Genomic DNA, 23370 nt, shown 5'->3' with positions numbered 1-23370 from the left:
GGGGGTCATTCTGAAAGCGGTGGAACCGCATCTGATGACCGCCATCTGCAGCTGCGGTCCAACCAATGCATTACAATGCGTGAGGTTGGAGATAGCAGGCGGTGGGACAGTCCAACGCTTTCCAGCAGGATCAAGGAGCCCGTCAGACCATCGGAGGGTCAGTAATCCCTACAATAGGGGTGGTACCCTCTCAAGCACTGCTGTAGGGATTCAAATGTCCCTTTCTGCCTGCCCTTTCATGATGGTTCACCTGCCATGAAAAAGCAGGTGGGAAGTGACTTTGAGGGCCCCTCCGCTATGGGGCCTGGGGGGCACCTAAGGTACGCCCCTAAACATCCCTGTACCTTGTGACAGGCACCACATGGTGCCTGCCATATGGCGCAGAGATATTTTTAAAGTATATATTTTCAATTGCGGCTTGTGCTGAAGCCCGCAGTACAAGCCACAAATGAAAATATACACTTTGGGACCGCCGTAAAGGCGGTCGCATTGTAATAAGGGCAGGGGGATCTCCAACTCCTTGTCGGGCAGTCCCTCTTCAGCTATGGTGCTGGTAGAACTTACAGGCATCGTAACGATGCCCTGTGTTTTTTAGAACTATGTTACTGAAAATACTATTTAAAGCAACAATATTCTTGAAAACAAGATTATTTTATCAAAAAACACACTATAGTTGACAAGGATGTTCTATACCATGAAATGTTTGACTCACAACATTTTTCCCAATATTTTTGTTTTCCAATATTTTTAACTCAATATTTTGTCTAAACATCTGTTCTACTGGATGTATTTAGCTACCCCATTCATTGAAAATCGCTTTTCTGACAGTGCTTCTTTTTCATTGTTATGCATTGCACTACTGCAGTTGTTCTCTGTTAACTTTGACTCTCTTCTGCCTACTGTGCAATCAACCCACTCTTGTGCTTTGCAGTAGCTGTTGTTTACAATGACTATGTGCTAGGTGACCTGTATGTCATTATATTTCCCAGGTCCTGTAGTGTTCTCTGCAAGGTTTGTTGCTCTAACATCTCAGGAACCTCTCTTGTACCTGTGTCATGTATAATGTGTGCAATTCTTGGTTGGTGAGGAGAAATATGTTGTTAGTATGAATTTACTCATTTTATATTTACCTTCTTTGGGGTCAAGATGAACTTCTTTTGAATCTTTCCAGATAACATGTGCCCTCAGGCCGTGATGCAAGACAGAAGAAGAACTAACGTGCACTTTTACTAGCATGGCCTCTGAAGTGCGATTTGAGAGATTCAATGTCACTTTAACATCTTGGCCTTGCATGGGATGGCCAATAAGTGTGAACTCCCCAGAGAGCTGAGGATCCCTTATGGGTATTTCAGAAGCTCTGGTCATGATGAGGGTTCTGCTGTTAGCTGCCATAGGTCCTCCATCAAACAGCTTCCTGGTAGCTTTAATGAACACGTCTCTTTCTTCCTTCGTGCCTGTTGAAGAACACAATGTGAAATTGGCAAATTTCCATAGAACCATGGTAATAGAAATATAATGCAGTACAAGGCATTAAATATATTATTGTGTATACACTATAGAGCAGCATTGTACTACCACACTGTGACCAAGGCAAATCCACCAAAGGGATGGCAGCATCATAATATTGGCAAGACGTTTGCTGAACACCAAATGGGGAAAACCTTAGTTGTGAATATTTGGAATCAGAATTTTTTCCTCAGTGTTACGAAGGTGGATTTTCCATCAAGACAGACATTCCTTTTCATGAGTAATTAGATGCAGTTCATCACACTTTGTTTGGCATTTCTTTGTAGGACCACAGATTTGGGCTGCTTTGGTGTATTCGTATACATGTAAGCACTCATTCAAGGAAGGAGAGGAACTAGAAGATGGATGGGAGGTTATATGCTTACATTAAATACCATTTATCTTCCTTACAAATAGACGAGATGTCTGCAAGGGAGGTGATATTGCAAAGGACTGGAAAGAGGAAGGATGAGACAGAGGAATGACCGCTACTGACAACTAATTGTTTATGTTGAAATATTGTTTATTAAGTGAAATATTTGTGACCAATACACTGATTGCAAGTCCCTGACATCCATGTTGTGAATCAGTGAGACACTTTACACACCCCTTAACACTTATAGGCAGTAACAGTCTCGTTCTCATGCAACCAGATCAGTATTCAAAGTTGTATGAAATTGAGGCAGTGGACGGTTTATCCTTGCACAATTAACTCCATAAGTAACTTGGAGAAATTTGCCTAGAGAAAATAAAATGGTGATGGGGAAAATGTGTAGATTTCAGATGCAGTAAAGTCACGTGTTATTTCCCATTCTGATACGTCAAACTAAAAATCCAGCATCAAAATTACTCAGTAAGAAAACAATGTACATTAATAATTGGAAAAGAACTTACCACTGTGGATTCTTCTTTGTATAAAAACGTATCCCCGATTTTTGTTGTAAAAAATTCTCAATGAGGACCTTACCTCATAGTATCTGCTGAAAATGTGTCCCACAATGTGCATGTTTATATTTTATAAACTTGTGCCACAAAATGTATGTGCAGATTTTAAAAACCTAGGCACCAACAAAATATTTTGACTCCATATTAGCCCTTTTTGGTGGTTATTGTTTGTTTTGTTTTAGCATCTGTGGGTTCTTTAGGTCAGTATGTGAAATGTATGACCAACATTTACTTTTTATTCAACAACAGCTACATTTTTGTTTAAGCTCAATGTCTCTGAAAAAAGAAACATCTACAAAATCTTTATTAGTATGTTTTTTATTGTTCATGTTTTCTACAAATAGCTGCAACTTCTTAGACTGCTAATGTATTTCCTGTCAGAATACATATAAATTATAAACTATAATGATAATCCTATAAAAACTATGATCTTGCCACTTGGAAAGATTCAGATTAAGACTTTCATTTTTATAATTTTTTGGGCTGTTAAAATGATTTGTTTGTCTTTTTTGTACATTCTTTTTACTGAGCAGAGCAAAATAAAGATAACAAAACCAGTTGTCAGCAGGATATTTAATTAATACTTTTCAATCATGAAGCCGTATTCGTTAAACCTATAAAACCAACATGGATCAAATACCAGAACATAGATAAAAGCATATTGCAACAGTAATCTGGCTGCATCCTAAAATGTTTATAAGTAAACGAATCTTACTTATTAAAATGGTAAGGTGCTAAAGTGCTACAGTACCCAAAGAAATTCAGACTAAATTGTTCAAGGACCTATACATTTTGCATAAAATCAACATGCATAAAAGGATGGAAAAAGGCATATTGCTGCTATGGTACAGCCAGATCCTTAATTCTTGGGCGCAACTTATAACAGTATTGCAACCATTAACAAATGTACACATTTTGCAGGAAGAAGTGCTAAAGTGCTAGAGTGCTATAGTGCCTTTAAGTGTGCATATCCAGCACACCAAAAGTGCAATGTGCTAAACCACCAAAGTGCTGACGTGCAAAAACTATAACATTTCTATTCCCACCATAGTTTCAAAATTCACTAACTACTTCCAAACAGCAGTGAATTTTCTTGTAGCGCCTACCCTCCTGGCATATGCTTCTTCAAATATCATGGTTTGTTTAATTTTGTTTATTCACGTTAAATATGAGGGTGTGCCTTCAGACCTCCAATCCTGGAGGATTAAAGAGCGAGCAACAAGGGAGCAAAACACAATAAATGTCTCCTCTGCTTTTGTCAGGTCTCCCCTTACTCTGGAAATGCCGAAGAGGGCTACCTCGGCCACTGGATCAAGCCTTTTCTGGATTGCCTGGCTTATAGCTGAGATGATCTTAACCAAGAATGACTCTAGTTTTGAACAGGCTAAAAATGTGTGAAGCCAATCCCCTTCCCCTTCCCCTTCTGCCTGGCATCGTAAACATCGATTCTTCACTTCCGGATATCTTTTGCTGAGAGTTTTAGGAGTATAGTATGCCAAGCACCGAGACAGAAAGGCCATCCTTTTAAAATTGGCAGCTCTTAGTGCCTTACTGCCTAACTGGGATATTGACTGCCACTCTTGGCTAGACAATGTGCAATTAGTTTCACGTGTTACTCTTCCTAAGAATTTCTCAATCAAGTGGAATTTGTTGAGTTTCCTCAGCTGAGAATACCAGTTGCCCACCCCATTTGTTTGGCTCAATATAAAACACTCACCTGCTTTGTTGGGGCACCACCTAATGTAAGATTGTATCTATTTATAAATTTGCAATTTGTAGATATTCAAAAAAGCAAAGTTTGTTACGTTCGCCGTATCTATTTTGGACCTCCTGCCAGGTGATTATTTTATTATTCATAAGAAAGTGCCCCAGCTCTTCCAAGACACACCCCTTCCAGTTTTTAAGATGACTAGAATGGACTTGAAGACCCAAACTTTTATATGCCACTAGCTTTAAATAGTGGAATCTGGAAGAGCTGGCTTGTTTTATAAACGATTTCAATCTAAAGGCATAGTCCTGTAACGTCTTATATCTAGTCCTCTTCTGCAATTTAGCGATTTTTAAAAAATATTGGCATTTGCGAGTCAATTCCTGCACCATTTTATCTAAGAAAAAGTTATCTAATAATCCATTTGGTTCCAGCAAATGAGCTGTAACATCTCAAATCGCTGCCTCATAATAAGTTTGAATTTTCTGCAATGCTAAACCACCCTGATTATTTCTAGCTGTAGTATTGCTAGCTTAACCCTGGAAGCCATTTTACTCCAGACAAATTCCCTAAACATTGACTCTAACTCTTTAAAAAATTTAGTATTGATTTTTAAAGGTACATTAATAAAAAAAAAAACTAGTTGGGGAAGAATGGACATTTTTATTAGGGATATATGGCCTATTAAAGTTAAGGGTAAAAATGACCAATTGTCAAGTAATACTTTAATTTTATTACGCATTGCTTGATAGTTTAAAGTAAATAGCTGCTCAAAGTGATTAGAAACAAATATTCCCAGATAGCATATTGGTTCTGCTTTCAAAGGCTGGGATTTGGGATTTGAGGTTTGAGGGGAGAAAATCACAGTTGGTATTTAAAGTTAAAATCTCGGTCTTATTTTGATTTATTTTGTAGCCCCCAATCAATTCAAATTGTCTGAATTCTGTTAATACCCGGTCCAGATTCAGGCTTTCAGGACTTAAATATAAAACAATATCATCTGCGAACAGCTTTAATTTTGCCATGCACAGTATTGGAGCTCTAATTTCCAAATTGGCATGAATTCTTGCAGCCAGGGGCTGGATAAAGTAAACAGTAATGGGGACATCAGGAACCCTTCTCTAGTCCCACAATTGATATTTACTGTCCCTATTTGATTTGAATTTATCACCACCTGTGCTTGGGCACCCTGATAGATGTCCCTTAACATATCTATGTCCTGGGCAGGGACACCAAATTTACCCAGACGGAGAAAAGTGCGTCCCAGTTCACCAGGTTGAATGCCTTTTCAGCACCGCCATCATGATAAGCATCAGGATTTTAAAGCAGTCGAGAGCCTGAATTAAGAACCTGGTATTTGAGGACATTGACCTTCCGGCAACAGATACGGACTGGTCTCTATGAATCAGTTCCTTGGCTAGAGGAGTAAAACATTGGGCCCAAACTTTCATTAGAATTTTATAATCTGCATTTAAAAGACTAATCGGTCTATAAGAATTAACATCTTTGGGGTTTTTACAATTCTTCACAAAGCTCATGATTATAGATTCTTTAAAACTTGAGGTGACACCCCCCCCTTCTTAATATTTTTGAACAGCTTCGTCAAGAAGGGGATCCATTCCTTAGAAAATGTCTGATAAAATTCAACAGGCAGCCCATTGTTTCCATAGCGTTTCGCCCCAGCAATCGATTTCAAAACTGCTAAAATGTCTGCTTCTGATATGCCGAGTTGGATTTGATCCACGTGCAAATCAGACAAGCTCGGGAGATGATACTCCTGTTTTATAGCTTCTAGGACTTTCTTAGTTTTTGGTTTCAAGAGCTTCTTGTTTTTATTAGAGGTGCCTTTCCTCAAATCCTGAATAAAATTAAAATACCCTTCAAAAATGTTCTGCTCAGGTGTTCCCCTGAGTACCTCACTGACTTTCACTAGTGCTGAGGGATCGTCTAATACTGGGCCGTAGTAGTTTACAAAATTTAATATCACCCCATTTAATTTTACCTCGACCCATATCCATCTTCCAAAGGGGTCTCTCCGGGCTTGACCAAATTCCCAAGGCAAACCTCTACAAAAATAAATAGCTATACCTCTTTTGGCCAACCCAGCAGATGCATAAAAAGCATGGGAAAATACTCTAGGGAGAAAAAGCTTTGAGGAATTGTTTTTTAATGGGTTTCTTAAAGAAATAACACTTGCGGCACGAAAGAAGACAACCACCTTATAAGCCCTCCGTACTTTTGTTTGTTTAGCATTCCATTCACATTAACAAGATGATCAAGCACTTACTCGTCATTTCTAAAATATTTCGTACTACACAAAAAAGTTCTCAAAATCATGCTTTCCTTACCCCATTTGCAACTGCTCTTTTTACTGCTATACTCTTCCCAGCACCCCGCCACCCAACCACCCCCCCTCCGGAAATGTAGACAACCACACTAGCCACAACCCACCCCCTTACTTTTCTGTTGGGTGTCATGCAACTACACCCTCAGTGACCCCCCCGGCAATAAGGACTTCAACAATATACTATATGTCATTTCATTTTGAAGAGGAGATCTCCTGCAGAAGACCCTGTGCATTTTCTAGATTCGAAAACATATGAAATTTCCCCCACACAGGGACACGCAACTTGGATTGTTGGGCAATTGATGCCTGTGCGCCTTGAGCTTTAAAAAGGAAAAGTTAAACAAACTCTTTGCGTCTGCGTGCAGCTACAGCTGACATGTCAGAAAATATACAAAATTTCGAGACTTCATTAATTGGAAATTGTCTCTGCTGAATTGCATTAGCCAAGATCCTTTCTTTAATACAATAGTCCGTGAAATTAACCAAGATGGTGCGTGGAAACTTAGAGTTACGCAACTGGTGATAGGGAATTCTGTGTGCCCTTCCAATTGTAAGGTCCCCATTGTGTTCGGGCATAACCTTCTGCTTAATAAAGAAGTCCACCCATTGTAGTGCCTGAGATCCTTCACTCCCCTCGGGAACCCCCACTAATCGTAGGTTTGATCGTCGCAAGTGATTTTCAAGTTCGTCGAGTTTGTTCTCTAAAATATTCTTATCCTTGGTGGCTTTGTTTACTCTCAGCATCATGGAACTCATTTGGTCCTCCAACTGGGCAATCCTTGACTCTTGCTTCTTGAAGTTTTGCTGGAAAGCAGACCACTGCTTCTTCAATTTTCCTGAGACGCTGATGAAGAGAAGCTATTTTGTTTTCTTGAGATCTCTTCATTTCTCTTATCTCTTCTAGGATAAGATTTAACATGGTCCTAATGTCCATCTGTTTAGTGAGGGCTCCATCCATTGGGAATTCCGCAGATTCTGCCATAAACTGTTGTATACTCTCTTCCCCCTTCGGACACCTCGGGGACTGGCCCGTGGTCCCTTATTGTTTCCGTCAAATAACTGGTGCTGGGTCTGTAGCTGTGCCTAAGCCCCTGGTCGCATTTCAATTGACTCTTCTGCAGATGTCTGAACAATCTGGGTATGCAGTTGTGGAGGCGTACAGTTTGCAGTGGAAGGTACAGCCTGGCCCACCAGAGTTTAGCCATAATCTTGTGCTGTTAAATCAGTTGAGAAGGGAGCCTGCCCAATCACCTCGACCTGTAATAGTGAAGATGTAGAAGTCTGATGCGAACTGATGTTGATACCTGTCCCTTATTCTATCAGCCACCGTGATTTGACTGTGAATTTGAAGGGAGCCGCCTGGGATACTTTTTTCGAAAATAAAGGAAAGTCTTTTGTGCTTTTCGCCACCTCTTTGTTGGACTCTTCTATAGAATCAGCAACCTGATTTTTCTCCATTTGCTGCTGCAACATGGGAGCCCCTGCTTCCAGAAGCTGCTCAGGAGGCTCTTCTTCCGAGCTCTCGAAACTTGAGTTGAGGCCAGGACGGTTTACTGTACGTTCAGCTCTGGTAGCAGAAGATAGCAATCTGGCCTGCCCAAGCGCATTTTAGCTTTCAATCCAGCCACTGAACCAACTTTGGCAACAAGATTCACCTGTTTGTGATGTTTTCCCATTTTCTCCTCCTTTTTTTTTTTAATTCTCTCCCTCCGTGTACTTAGATTTTTTCTTTTTGGGTGAACCCACACCTCAGATATTCTATGCCCTCTTTAATTTTAAAGGAGCAGGTTTGTATCTTTAAATCCAAAGGAAGGCTGAGAAGCCTCTACCGCTTTAAAAAACCCTTCACCTTCAGAAAATTGGAAAGAAATTGAAAAGCGCGTTCTGACCCCAGATAGAGAGTGCGTTCTCGCCCTCAGTTCGGTTAAATGCACTAAACAGCTGATATGTCAGACTTCTCTAGGCAGGCTCACCTCCTCATAAACAGCATCTTCCCTGCAAGTCACTGTCTCCTGCTCCCTCCAGCTCAATTCGGCTTCGCCCAGCTGTTCAAATGTTTAATTGCCTGCGAGGCCATGTGAGCCTCAATCAGACTCTTGCCAGGCTGCTGCTCTCTCTGCACGAGCCCCGGCCTCAAAACACGCCGTAAAACACACCGAGCACTTCAGAACGCCGCCAGCCAGAGACTTCCATTCCATGCAGCTCAAGGACGCCGATCTGCAACCGCCATTACCGGGGGAGGAGCTGCAGTCACCTGTGGCTAAGCGGAGGTGTTGTTCTCCGCGGCCGTTCCCTCTTTGACTGCTAATGTATTTGCTTTCAGAATAGATATAAGTTAAAAACTATAATGATAATCTTATAAAAACAATGATCTTGCCACTTGGAAAGATTCAGATTAAGACTTTCATTTTTATAATTTTTGGGCTATTAAAAGGATCGGTTTGTCTTCTAATGACTAAAACCATGAGCTAATTATATTCAGTAAAATGTCTTTAAAACGATTGCAACTAATTTATTCATTTAAAGTTGTCTTGGATTTCTTCTGTCTTCCCTAGTTTATTCATTACAAGGCTTGTTGGGATATTTCAGACTTCACTAATTTACTCATTCAAAGACTTCATGGACTACGTCTCTCTTCACAAATCTACTAGTTTTTTTAAGCATATTATTCCATTAATTTAAGTGACTGGGGCATGCCCATATTCCATGTCTGGAACTCGCCACCACACTCTTACATCGACTACAGTTGGTGTCCCCTGATATACACATTTTGTGAAATCGCTCATGGTAATAATAGATATGATAGATCAAATAAATGTATATTTTTTTAAAGTTTGAATCTCTACCTGTTCTCATATAGAATAGATAGTGTGGATCTCGGATGCACCAAAAAAGAAAACAATTTGGCATTACAGAAAGTGTCTTGTGTGGGACAGAAAAGAGCCAGACAATTCTCTACCTTTGGAGTACTCTCCCCGGCACCATCAAATACCATTAGACCATGAATTCATCAATGATGGAAGCAGAATTTTCGAGTCAGATAGCATCATAATATTTAAAAACAATCAGATGAGGCCTATCCACCCGTTGAACAAGTGTCTTATGGTGATGCATCAGCTGTAATGAAATTTAAGATGATTTTCAGCTGTCTTGATTAGTGATCCTATTTAACTATCAATAAAGAATGTCGAGGTCCTACACTTTGGGCTCTCGAGGGGGAACACTATGCTAGAGAAGACCAGGTTGCTATTTCTGCTCTGCTTTGGGTTATTCAACCACTGAGTGCATAGATGTTACTAATACCATGGATAGTGGATACATGAAAGGCCTGAATCTAACTTGCAAATAATTGTTTCCAGAAATAGGGGCTTCCCCTTCCATACTCTGTGGGAAGTCATCTAGATGTAGCCTTTTTTACTGTTGCTTTGAAATAAACATAGTTAGGCTTTTGAGGGGTGTCTTTGTTCTGGGTGTGTATGACATTAATGTGTATGATGTACAAGGCTAATTGGACAGTAATTTAATTGGTAATACCTGATAACGGTTACCTGCAACACCATTATGAGCACTAAGTTATCAAGCCCATTTTGGGGCAAACTGCAGAACTGAGATTCTTGCCTCACATATCTACCGATTACTAAAAATACTAGTTTGGCACTTGAAAATGATTGCTCACTACTATGTACATGGATAAAAGAGATAACAATAAGCCACTAAAGGATGTTCATCCAAGAAAAAGGAAGTAGGAGAGTATAAGAAACTGGAGTGGGATAGGGTAAAAGGGAATTAAGAAGGAAGGTGATTTAATAAATCAAAAAGGAAATCAGAGAAAGCGAAAAGAGAAACTAGAGAGAATAAAGCTAGGAAAAAAAGGCAACTATGCCCAGAAGAGGGAACAAGATAAAAATAACAAGAGAGTGAAAAGGGAAGCATGAAGTAACATACATCATCTTCTTAAGATTCAAAGCAGGATGGTTGTCATTCCTTACATGAAATGTTGCCATACAAAAAAAAAACACTGTCCATCTCTCTTTAAGTCAGACGATAAACAACATCTCTACCACTCTAGATTCTCCTTAAGAAACTATCTGCACTGCTATGACTGAATCAAACCCACGTGGAATTAGAAATGGGAAGTGTCTGAAAATCTGAACTAGGAATCCTTTTTTACCTGTAATAGTAGGCATCATTCTGAAGCTGGTATTCTGATACTGTTTTGCTTATACACCTGGTTAAAGGTCTTTCTTGATTGAGTGGAAGAGTAGAATAGTGGGTGAAGGAATTCTTCCCTTGTGTCCCCAAGTCTCTTCATCAACCACAATGTATTTTATTCATCCCCACCATTTGTCACCATATTTCTCATCACTGGAGGGTCATGGATGCTCATTATGTGCAATACATTCTACCATAATACTTTCAACACTTGTCAATGGTTAAACATTGACATATGCGTGAGTCACTACTATTGCAAAAAAGTGAACCTGTTTATTGATCTATGGGAAGCATATAAAAGGGCCTTACCTTCTGGATATTTATAACTACTTATGATGTCTAAAGGTTCTGAGCCACCAATGGACTTGGTGGTGATCATTTTGCCAACTTTTCCAGTATTATTGTTGACTTTCTTCTTGGTTCCATCACTGTACACAATCCAAATGGAGACATCTGCATTTACTGCAGCATACATGAAAGGTGTATCATAATCCAGGTCCATATCACCTTCTTTGATGGCGTGCACTGAGGTGGGGCCGCAGCGATATATCCCTATAGCAGAAAGACAAGTCAGAGCAATCGTGTTTTTTTGGGATCAATGAAAGAACGGAGGTGAATTTAGAAAGAAAATATTCACTCATGTCAGTTATCTATACACCAAAAGAAATAGGTTCTTTGAGAGGGAGATGGGGCACATGTTCAAGCATGTGCCAAGAATGTGCTATCATATTGAAAAAAAATGGCGTCTTATTGTGATTTTGCAATCCTTCCTAAAATATTGGAACTATTATAGTGCATTGCTTTATGTCTTTACCTGATAAAGAATATGTGAAGTGTCCTGTGAAGAAAAGTGTTGTATCGTTGTGTTAGAGTTTTCAAGGGGAATCAAACCACCCTAGACTCAAGTCATGTTTGGAAAAGAAACTAAGAAGCTTTTTAGGCCATTGGCGATATTGGACACGGTGCTCAGTGGGCCTTGTCTAAAAGCCACTGAATAAATATAGCCTTGCCGATCTTTGTCATCTGATGTAATGCACTTTGAATCAGCACTCAATTGATTTTTCAGTTCTCAAAACGGTCTCCATGCTTCCAATAGCACTACACTAAAAGAGAAGGAATATACAGTAAGTGGGATGAAAAGGGAGAGGGTCTCTAGAAGGGGCATGGCCAAATAAGCAAAACTAGGAATACTTAACAAGAAGTCATTAAGGGCATGGGCAAACCCGAGGTCTATGTTTGATATAGTATGCAATCTGACCAACACCATCATGTGGGTGCAACTATGTGTGTTTTCCAATAGTTTATTCTAAACAAACCACACAATGAACACACACATAAAACAATCCAATTAAATTATTTTTTAATCCAATTTTTTAAACGTTGGTTAATGATTACCAGCAATGATCCACATTTGAATAATTAAAAAAGAAAATATCTCAATTGCAAAAACATGAAATGTTTCACACATTCTAAAAATATTAAATCGTGAATTACACATTTCAAAGGTCTGCATTTAGTATCTCATTCACACCCATTTGCCTCTTCATTTCACTTTCCTCTCCAATCTATTTCCCCTCCTTAGTCAACTATGTTCTTTTGCTCTTCATATCTATCTTTCTAAGTATCTTCATCAGTGTCTAACACTTAATCTCTTTCTTTATGTAAACACTTCTTTTCATTTTCTTTTGGCATTATCAGTATATCAACGGCTGCATATCTGCTTAGTGCATTTTCCAATTGGTACATATGTGGACCCCTCACTGTGCACTCCAGAAAGAGCTCAAAGATTGGATGAGCAAGAAGCCTGAAAAGCTTCACAGTTCCATTGACAGCGACTGTGAGAAGCTCGCACATTCTTCAGCCTCATCTCTAAAGTGCTCATTTGTGCCCCATCATGCACATTCATTCACACCCTAAATTCACCCAGATGCTTGAAGGGACCCTATTCACATTATGACTCACATGTTGCATGACAATACTACAGAAACACTACATCTTGGAAAATAAAATACTGTTAGGGAGTGGGGACACATGTACCATGCAATAGGAAGTAAAATGTTAACAGGAAGAGCATCGCTGACTTGGACTACTTTAAGGATCCTTCTCTCATTGCCGAGAAAGAGATCACTTGTAGGAGAGTAGGATCTGCTTCCTATAGTTACCCCCACCTTTTGCTGATGTATCACTGTTTTCGACTTAGACTGACTGGGATCCTGCTATTCAGGACCCCAGTCTATCTGCTTTCTCCTCTAAATTGATTGCATGTACTTTAGGTACACTCCAGATTGGATACTGGGGTAACCTTATCAGTCCCTAGTATATGGTACACCATGTACCCAGGGCATAGGTACCCCAGAGGCCTCCCAGGGGCTGAAGCATGTATTGTGCCATCCCCGTGAGGCCATTCAAAATGACACCACAGTTCTGCTACTGCAGCCTGTGTAAGGTGGTGCATGCACCCCTTACTTAGATATAGGTTACCTATATCTATTCTAAATCATTGCACATATCAGTCAACCCTATGGCAGGCCTTATCAATCTTGAAGGCAGGGTGCTGGGGTTTATGTGAGAGGGTGCCCCTGCATGAGCAGAGCCCCACTGCAGCCTTTCGGAACCTATTTTCCGGAGTTGTCTGTGATGCAGCCAACCATATATATTTAAGTGCATTATAACCTTGCGGTAAATGCTAACTTTAAAACGTCTGCTTAGAAACATGTTGTGTTTGGTGTCAAACACCTTGGAATCATACCTCTCAGTCAGTAACTGGCGGGGGAGGTATAATTCCACCCTTCTAGAGGGACTTATGTGAAACACCGGTACATGCGGAACCAGCTTTCTCAACCTGGGCATCACAAAATGGATGCTGCCAGCCACAGACACGAGTCTGCCCTCCTGCTGCAGATCCTAGCTCGAGCAGAGGAAGGCCTGGCAATAGCTTTCCTGTCATAGGGAGGTGTGACCACCTCCCCGACAGGCTTTAGTGTATTGGGGCTGGGTGGGTGCACTCTGAGAGTGCCAGAAAGTCTGCACTGGGGGAACATTTGGTGTCCCTGTGCATAGTCCATCTCAAACCGGTTGCAGGAGCCATTTGCTCCTGCTCTGGTGTGAAACTGGACAAAGGACATGGGTGTAGCCACCCCTCTGTCCTGACCCTCCCATAGGTGGGTCTCCAAAGTTTGTCCAACCCCTTCCTTGGGGATAAAGTAGGAAACCTGACTACAGGACTTTAGATTTTACCTGTACTAAACTCTGCAAGCAGAAACCACGTTCTTCGATGGCCTACACTTTGCTGGACGACAGAAGACTCTCCCTTGGAGTAAAGGAGTTACTCTCCTGCAGCAGCAGGCACCTTAGCGCATCTGACCGGTTTGCATCTACCGAGCTCCTGAGGACTCCGAAGATTTCTGCAACACAGGAGGTGGGTTCCCGAGTTTCTCTGAGGTTGATCTGCTCTCTCAGGATTCCTGAGACCAGTATCCCTCGTGGGAACCGTGCAACTCGAACCCCTGTGCACTGTGTACTTTGCAGCAGCATATGCTTTTTGACGATCCCTGAGGCTGTGCTTTGGACTACATGTAGTCCTGACCCCGAACAGTATTTACACTGAAGATTTCCAGCTTCCACTCTACGAGTGCTCCGTGGCCTGGTACTTTGTAATTCAGCTCGAGGTCCCTTCTCGATCCCTGGTCCGTTGGCCTGTGGGTCCTAGCGAGGGTCACTTTTAATTTCCTTGGGCTTCCCTGGTTGCTCAAGATGTGCCCTGACTCCCCATAGTTTGGAGTGTCTCCAGGACCTTGCTGGTCCTCACCGAAACTTGTTTCCTCTGCACGTGAGGGTTGCCATTTCCAAGGCTTGTTGGTGTTCACACTAACCCCCCACAATAACCCCCCAGCACTTGACATCCTTTGTGGGACAGCTCACCTCTGGACTTTGGTTGTCGTCAACGTCTCCTGGTCCCCGTGACTGCAGAGTCAATCATCCTATCTTCCCACCTCAAGCACCTGACATCGGTGGGCATTTGTCTACCAAGCCCCTGGTGACCCTGAAGAGACCCAGACTCTGTCCCCTCTGCTTTCAGGTTCTTCTCACCTCAGATACAGGCTTGGATTCCATCGGACACTTTTCAACTTCCCGGCAGCAGCACTTCTTCGCATCTCACCATTGAAAACAATGATGGTTTCCAAAACCACTTGATCCCTATGCACCCGGCTACTCTGGGGTAGGTAACACGGGTACCTCCATACTCACAAGGGTGCTGGTCTTATAACCTTCTTTGTTCCAAAGGGTTTGCTTGAAGTCCTCTCCGAAGTGTCCTTAAACTGTAATTTTCCAATTGCGACTTTCCCATAGAATTGTACAGAGCTCGCGTCTGTGTTCCTACACTGCACCCATCCTTCGTGGGTCCCAGCGATTCTATGTGCTCTAGGCACTGTGTCTAGTGAAGTCATTTTTGTTATACCATTTTTTTTAGTGTATGGTTCGGTCTCCACCTGGAGCCCACTGTGTATTGTGCTATTTACTGCCGTTCTATTGATTAAGTACTGTGTGCCTTGTGCTCTAATCTCATAAAGAGGTTAGTGGAGAGTGTTTAGTAATAAATACATATATTTTATATAACACTTGAGTGGTTCTCCTTTCATTTGGTCATTCAGGAGGTTCTGATCTGGTAAAACAAGCTGCTTTACATTCCTTCAAGACTTAGCCTGAATGCTGCTCTCCATAGCTACCTCTAGGATAGCTTTCATAAAGGTTATCTTTAACCTAATCACCATAAGGGTTGTTTGGACTGGTAAGGGTGCCCACTTTAAGTAGTGGACAGCATATACCAGGCCAACTTCTCACATCACTGTTTTCATATCTAAAGTTAGGGACATGACTTTAGGGCCTCGTTCTGATCTGTATCAATGTGCGTTTGGTATTAATGCGAGTGGTGAGTCATTGTAGGAACCACCCCACTAAAGCAATGCTCTCTTCTGCACCTTGACATCCCTGTCTTTTATAAGCCTCCAGATCGATTTTTGTCCCGCGTTCCCCACATAACAAGGACTTGACAAAATTTCTATTGACCGCCACATTTTGAATGCATATTTTCTGACCTTACCTTGCAAGATCATTTACCAGCCTTTAGTACAATTGACAGCTGCTGTTATTCCACATTCTCTATTTTCACTTAATTCTCAGGCGATTTCTGTTGGTTCTTCAATGCTGTTCCAGTCAATGCAGTACAAGTATTCGAAAGGCAACTCCTCATCTTACTCAAACTTCATAAAACAACTCACATCATAGCAACTAGATCTCTGCGTTACTGATGATGCTGTTGATGATATTGATGTTCTAGTGTACTCTAGTCTGAACATTGTACATTTTCTATAAATGAATGAGAGAAATGGATAGTTGAATGGAGGGATGTATGGTGGATGAAATAGTGGATGGTTGATGAAAGGGTGGCTATCTAAAATGACGGATATACAGCACATCTACAGTACATTGTACATATGCATCAATAGTTGAATGAATACCGACTCTCCGCAGGCCAGATGGACACGTAGGGCCATGAAGGAGCACTGATATCAGAAAAGATGCGTCTTCCAGAAACTACTGATGTAAGATTTTGACAGGAATGTCTAGTTTAACTGGGCTAGAGTGCTAAGTGTGAATAACCCTTCATCCAGAGTTTAAGAGAGTGGATGAATGGATCTGCAATTTATTCCAGCTGGAGCGAAATGCCATTGAGGGTTGACTAATGCTTAGGCATAATGGCCATAGAAATCGATCCGGTAAAGACATTTAAGTTGGGTCCAAATTTTAACTTTCAACCAACTCATCTAACAGGTGATGTCTGAACCCTTTTGCACAATTCAGCCACAGTCAGTACAAGGGGCTGCTTAACATTTAGGGGCATATTTAGGAGAGGTGTTGGAGAGTGGGTTATTTGTAGGGGTAAGTTTGCACCTACAACTAGCAATAGGGCCACCCATGTAATATACAGGTCCATACAAGATCTCCATTCATTAGCCCCTGGCTCAACACTTGGGTAGCTGGCTGCGAGCCGGCAGACTTACTTAACTCGGATACAGATATGTAAAGCATTTAAATACACCAATACATTAAATAAGTGAGACACACACACAATAAAAATCTCACACCAATTTATAAAAATCTGAAATATTTTTATCTTTAAAATTATATGAAAATGAAAAAAATCCAATGCATGAAACCAGAGATATGATTTTTTAAAGATTAACCACTTTATAGTGCTTATCAACATATGGCCCCAACCTGGGACATCTGATCACTCATGACCGGGACAAAGTTTGACGCCCACTGCAATGGAGCCCTGGTTGGATACACTAAATGGGAGCTCCTGGTCAAATTTTTATCTTCACACTTTTTCTTGAGGATTTTCTCGCGACGGAGAGCAAGGCACTTTATCCGGCTGGATTCACAGAGGGTTTGCCGGTTTGGTTCAGCGGGAGCTCCCGGTGAACTCCTGGAAGTCTTGAGCTCCGAAGCTTTCAGCAGGACGAACCTGAAATCCAGACTGGGTCGTGGTTGAAGGCTTGACTCTCAACTTCGGAATTGTCTACTTAATGAGATTTTTACAAAAGTTCCTCCAAACTTTGGAACTTCTTCCTGAAGTTCCTCTTGACAGTTTAAAGTGTCCAAAACACACAACAGAAGCTCTAGAAGCTCTGGAAATGTCAATGGAAATCTTGCCAAATCCTTAAAAGTCCACTGGCCGCACTCCAGACTAGCTACTTCTTGAGGTAGATGGTGCAGGAAAGCTCTATTAACCTGTTGTTTTCAGGGAGTCCACGCCTTAATCCATTTTGAAGCAAGGCAAAGTCCTCAGGGCTGTAGTTCCAAGTGTGAAACAGGAACAGTCTTTCAGAGAGCAGTCCTGTATGGTGCAGATCAGGGACCCAGCAGGTCAATCCTTCTTCTTGTAGTTTCAGGAAGAAAATTCTAATTCAGAACTTGAACTAAGTTGTCCTGCAACTTTCCCATATTTATTCAATTATCTTAGGCAACAAGCAGGGGGACAACCCTGCCCAGTGGGGTGCAGGATGCCACTTAACAGCATCCTACAAAGTGTGGCATATTCATGCCCCATAAACCATTGCACTTTAAAATTCAAGATGGTGTTTTTCTCTTTGGAGTAAGAGCTGGCTAAACTGAATCATTGCGGTAGCTCATTTCCATTAACACTCCCCCTTGATCTCCTGTAAATCCATTCCCGGGGCTGCCATCTGGCCTGGATTATAGGAAGAGGGGGTGGTAGGCCTGTCACTCCTTGCTGTACTGCTCTCTCTCTTTGAAGCCCAGTTTGAAATACCCAGCTCCCTGTCTGACCCCCCCTGTGTAGCAGCAGAGCTCACTCCATCAGATAAGCTCTGCTCTGTGTGACCACTTATCACGTCATCAATGCAGCCTGGCTGAGCCTGTTAAGGCTGACCAATCAGGAGAGACTATTTGAAGGCTGGATTTTGGCTCACAAAAACAACGTTCCATAACTTCTTTTCTGTACCAGTTATGATAAATCAACAGTGGCAAGTTGTTGGATTTATCAGTGCACATCTTTTAAGTCTTTCAATAAAATTTTTAGCTCCTTCCTAGCAATATTTATGATTTAATAACATATCCCAATGTTAGCCTATGGAGCTAATAATATACAGTATGGAAAACGAAATTGACCGTTTTTCCCTCCCAAGGGCTTATAAAACATATTTTATAATGTCCCTTCTTATATTTACAAGGTACCCTACCCCTTTGGCACCTAGGGAAGACATTAGTAGTGACTAATATGTAAAAACAAGGTAGATTACCACTTTGGAAGTACCTGTACAACCAAAGTCGAATTTGCATGTCATTTACTTTTAAAGACAGTCTGCAAAGCAAGGCTGCCTTTAAAAAGGACAGTAGGCACACAGCAGGCACACTCCAGAACAAAAAAAAACACTGGGCCGCTAACCCCCATGCCCTATTATGCACTAGGGACTTATAGGCAGTTTGAATCCCCCCTGGCCTATTATATACTAGGGACTTACAGGGTCTGTAATTTCCTATAGTAATTACACATAATTACGAAGTACCTTTTTCATCAGAGCACTGGCCATGGGCCTGGGTAGTAGCGCCCAGGGCACAAACCACCAGTATCAGTCAAAAAATGGGGGTGAACAGGCAAAAAGGAAGACTTTCTCACATGAGGCTTGCATCAATTTTGCACTACGCCAAGTAGTACATGCATGACACAAGCCTCTAACTCAGATTTGTAAACCACGCAAAGCCACTTTACATAGCATTGAATAGCTTCAAAATTCTGGAGTAAGGCAATGCAGCGCAAACCGCTGTGTTGCCTTACTATGCACTAGGGAGGTGTTCCATGGGCTTTGCGTGGGTGTTCCCAAGCATCTCCCATGATTTTTGATGAAATCCCAGATTTACAAGGATTTGCAAATCTGGAAATGCGACAAAATCTTCCGCCTCCCCAGGTGAGACGTAACAAGGAGAAATATCTTTATTTTCCCTCGTTTTTTCCTCCTCCTACTTGTGCTGCATTTTGTAGCACACATTGAAAGAGAAAAAAAGCCTCTCAGGATTGTTTCTGTGCAGGAAGGTGCCCCTTCCTGCGCAAAAAGAATTCGGTCAAAACAGCGCCATTGCTAAGGGAAAGGACAGGAATGCACCATGGATTGGCGAGGACAAAGGATCACTCCAGATTTTGTTGATAAAGCAGAGAGATGGAGTAGAATGTTGGCTGATGGTGATGGGGCAAAACACAATCACTTCTGTATTCTTATAAACTGATAGTGCAATCCATACACCCTAAAGATCAAATTGGATATCAACAGTGCAGAAGTGGCATTAAATCAGTTGTTGATAGGATACAGAAAAGGTAATGTCTAGACCTAAATTCAAGAGGGTTGGTAGGGAAGAGCCTCTGGTCCTCAACAACTCAATATATTGAGTTTAGAGAAAAGAAACGCAGAGGAATAACGATGTAATATAGAATGATTAAAAAAAGCTACATCAATCAAGGACAGCCCTAGCAATTCCATTTTGTGATGGTCTCGTTGACCTGAGTGATCCATTGTTGTAAACATCAGCTAGGCGTGCCATGTGTTCAGTAAAGCCATATGGTCAAGTCTAAATTGATCAATGAAATCTAAAATGACTGATTTTGACCCACAACAGCACAGAAACTCAAATGGCATTCATCTAATATGTAATAATGTTCGAGGTGATGCTTGTGCTCTATTTTCAGAATTTCCCCGAATGTTTTTATCAGGCCTGTGAGAACTGAAATGGCTTTATAATTAATATGTTGTTAGGAGTGTTTATTGTAAAGTGGTTTTGCAATTGTCTGTTTCAAAGTGCATTAAATACTGGATACTATGATAAAAGAAAAGTTGTGGAAAAAGCGACATGGCTCAACCTGGTGCTTCAAGAGTAAAGAAAGTAACTTTGAATGATATTAACAACAGTCACTGGTGAAAAAAAAAATGAAGGGGGTGATTGTGTTGTTAAAGTTAGGTAAAAAATAAAAAGGGCCTGCCAAGACAGACCTCACATTAGAATTAATGCTGGGTTTGGTGATTATCCTTATATAATCATTGAAACCCTTATTGTAGAAACTTTAGAGTGTAGGAATTCAAAGAATTTGTAACAGAATAATATTTGTGAGGTTGGGTTACTCACAAAAAAGGAAGTTGTACAAATTGTTAATGTCTATAATTTAGCTGTAATTAACACTATAATTGTGTTTTTCTAGTCAATTACTTTGACCTCCGGGATGCCTTGTAATGTTTGATGAGAGGAGCATTACAAACTGGTTTGTCATGACCTTGCTATGTTTCCATCAGCATGCCTTTTATTTTGGTCACTTGAATTCACATACACAAACAGCTGAGTAAGTTTGTCTTCTGGATTTAAACTTAGGCAATTGCTCCAACACATTGGTTTAAACAAATTCAAAGTGCTCAATCAAATGATCTTCTGAAGGTTGAGTTGGAATTTTATTCATATTTTGACTGAAAGGTTCCAGGATGGTGTTGGTCAAGAATCCGTTCTTTTTTTATGCAATAAAGTAGGACAAACGTGGCAATAAAACATGTATGAGGGGTGAAATTATTTAAAGTGATAGCGAATGATAAGAGCATATTTAGGGGGAAAGAGATTTCTTCCTAAACATAATTGCAGTAGTTTAACTATTAACCACAGAAAAGAGGGCAGGTGGAGAGCCAACACATCTCATTTATCATTGTGGTTCACTGAATTAATCAGTATTTTGTGTGAAAATAACAGGTTGTACATAGCATTGCAACAACATTTTTTCTTGTCATTTAAGTCCGTTGCTAATTGGAATTTAGACTAATTCCCCCATATGTACTCCCAATAATAAGGACATGTGTGTGCAAAAGTTATTTAATTAGTACCTAGATTATTTGCTCTTCTCTCCGAAGCATCAAAAAGTGCAAACAGTTTCTGCCAATTTCTCTCTTGCCTATAAACATTTATCCTGGAAAACAATTACATGAGACATGACATTAACATTAAGAAAAATATGAAATAATTTTGAAACTATAAAGTCTTACAAATTGTTTGTCTAGCTTTTCCCACTGGCCATTTACAGAATTTGTATGATTTCATAAGTCGTTTATTTTTTAAAAGCTAATTTTGTGGCCTTTGACCTTTCTGAATCCATACTAATAAGTGCTTAAACTAGTAAATCAGCTCAGTGGGTTGACGTGCATACTGTAAAGGACCCTGTCGAGTCTACACATCACAATGCCTATTGACAGACTGCATTTTGAAGGGTGTTTAGTAGTATTCAAATATATTTCTCACTTACTCCAAAATATTTTTCTAATATTTACATTGGGCAGTCTTTTAGTAGTAAACGTGGGAGGGATGAGGGGAGAGAGGCTGGAAAATGGGAAATAGGGAAATACTTACTAATAAATGTGAGGTGTTTTGTGAGTACTAAGGAGGAGTTGAGCTAGGGACAGAGATGGGCTATTTATCTATCTATCTATCTATCTATCTATCTATCTATCTATATATATATATATATATATTCACTGAAAAAAACATAGGTTTCAGACACGTTATAGTTAGAAATTAGCATTTAAAAAACCTTAGAAATTCACTGAAGAGAACATAGGTTTCAGACATGTTATAGTTAGTTGGACATTTTACTCGTACAAAACCATAGAAATTCCCCTGGTATAGTTAGTTCAGCTAACTATAACTCGCGCACCCGCAATGCACTGCTGATGACGTCACATATTACATCATTCATGACATCGTCAGTGACATCACTGATGACATCTCAAATGACGTCACTGATGACATCATTGATGACATCATCCAGTGACTGTGTGTTTCTGTAAAGTTTAAATTTGTTTTATATATATGCCAAGCTGTATAGAGTGGGTGTATAAGTGTCTGTATAAAGGATTTAGAAAGTACGTGACTGACTGTATAAATGAGTGATTACATGTGTCTTACTGAATGCATGGGTTAGGTCTCGTTGACCTGAGTGATCCATTGTTGTAAACATCAGCTAGGAGTGCCATATGTTCAGTAAAGCCATATGGTCAAGTCTAAATTGATCAATGAAATCTAAAATGACTGATTTTGACCCACAACAGCACAGAAACTCAAATGGCATTCATCTAATATGTAATAATGTTCGAGGTGATGCTTGTGCTCTATTTTCAGAATTTCCCCGAATGTTTTTATCAGGCCTGTGAGAACTGAAATGGCTTTATAATAATAAATGTTGTTAGGAGTGTTTATTGTAAAGTGGTTTTGCAATTGTCTGTTTCAAAGTGCATTAAATACTGGATACTATGATAAAAGAAAAGTTGTGGAAAAAGCGACATGGCTCAACCTGGTGCTGCAAGAGTAAAGAAAGTAACTTTGAATGATATTAACAACAGTCACTGGTGAAAAAAAAAATGAAGGGGGTGATTGTGTTGTTAAAGTTAGGTAAAAAATAAAAAGGGCCTGCCAAGACAGACCTCACATTAGAATTAATGCTGGGTTTGGTGATTATCCTTATATAATCATTGAAACCCTTATTGTAGAAACTTTAGAGTGTAGGAATTCAAAGAATTTGTAACAGAATAATATTTGTGAGGTTGGGTTACTCACAAAAAAGGAAGTTGTACAAATTGTTAATGTCTATAATTTAGCTGTAATTAACACTATAATTGTGTTTTTCTAGTCAATTACTTTGACCTCCGGGATGCCTTGTAATGTTTGATGAGAGGAGCATTACAAACTGGTTTGTCATGACCTTGCTATGTTTCCATCAGCATGCCTTTTATTTTGGTCACTTGAATTCACATACACAAACAGCTGAGTAAGTTTGTCTTCTGGATTTAAACTTAGGCAATTGCTCCAACACATTGGTTTAAACAAATTCAAAGTGCTCAATCAAATGATCTTCTGAAGGTTGAGTTGGAATTTTATTCATATTTTGACTGAAAGGTTCCAGGATGGTGTTGGTCAAGAATCCGTTCTTTTTTTATGCAATAAAGTAGGACAAACGTGGCAATAAAACATGTATGAGGGGTGAAATTATTTAAAGTGATAGCGAATGATAAGAGCATATTTAGGGGGAAAGAGATTTCTTCCTAAACAT

The 23370-nt window shown here is 40.3% G+C and overlaps 1 protein-coding gene across 1 annotated transcript in view; it reads right to left on the bottom strand.

The window, feature by feature from the left end:
• The window catches only part of LOC146812224 (protein-glutamine gamma-glutamyltransferase E-like), a 278099-nt gene that overhangs the window by 96717 nt on the left and 158012 nt on the right, over window positions 1–23370 (bottom strand). The window contains exons 9-10 of the mRNA XM_085619254.1: window positions 11028–11270; window positions 1131–1454 (exon numbers count right to left, since the gene is read on the bottom strand). Coding sequence (XP_085475380.1) covers window positions 1131–1454; window positions 11028–11270 — 567 coding nt within the window. The remainder of the gene's footprint in view (window positions 1–1130; window positions 1455–11027; window positions 11271–23370) is intronic.

The sequence above is a fragment of the Triturus cristatus genome, chromosome 7 (assembly GCF_964204655.1).
Source record: "Triturus cristatus chromosome 7, aTriCri1.1, whole genome shotgun sequence".
NCBI classification, from domain to species: Eukaryota; Metazoa; Chordata; class Amphibia; order Caudata; family Salamandridae; genus Triturus; species Triturus cristatus.
The sequence above is the reverse complement of the archived record's forward strand: the minus strand, read 5'-3'. Positions and strand labels throughout refer to the sequence as shown.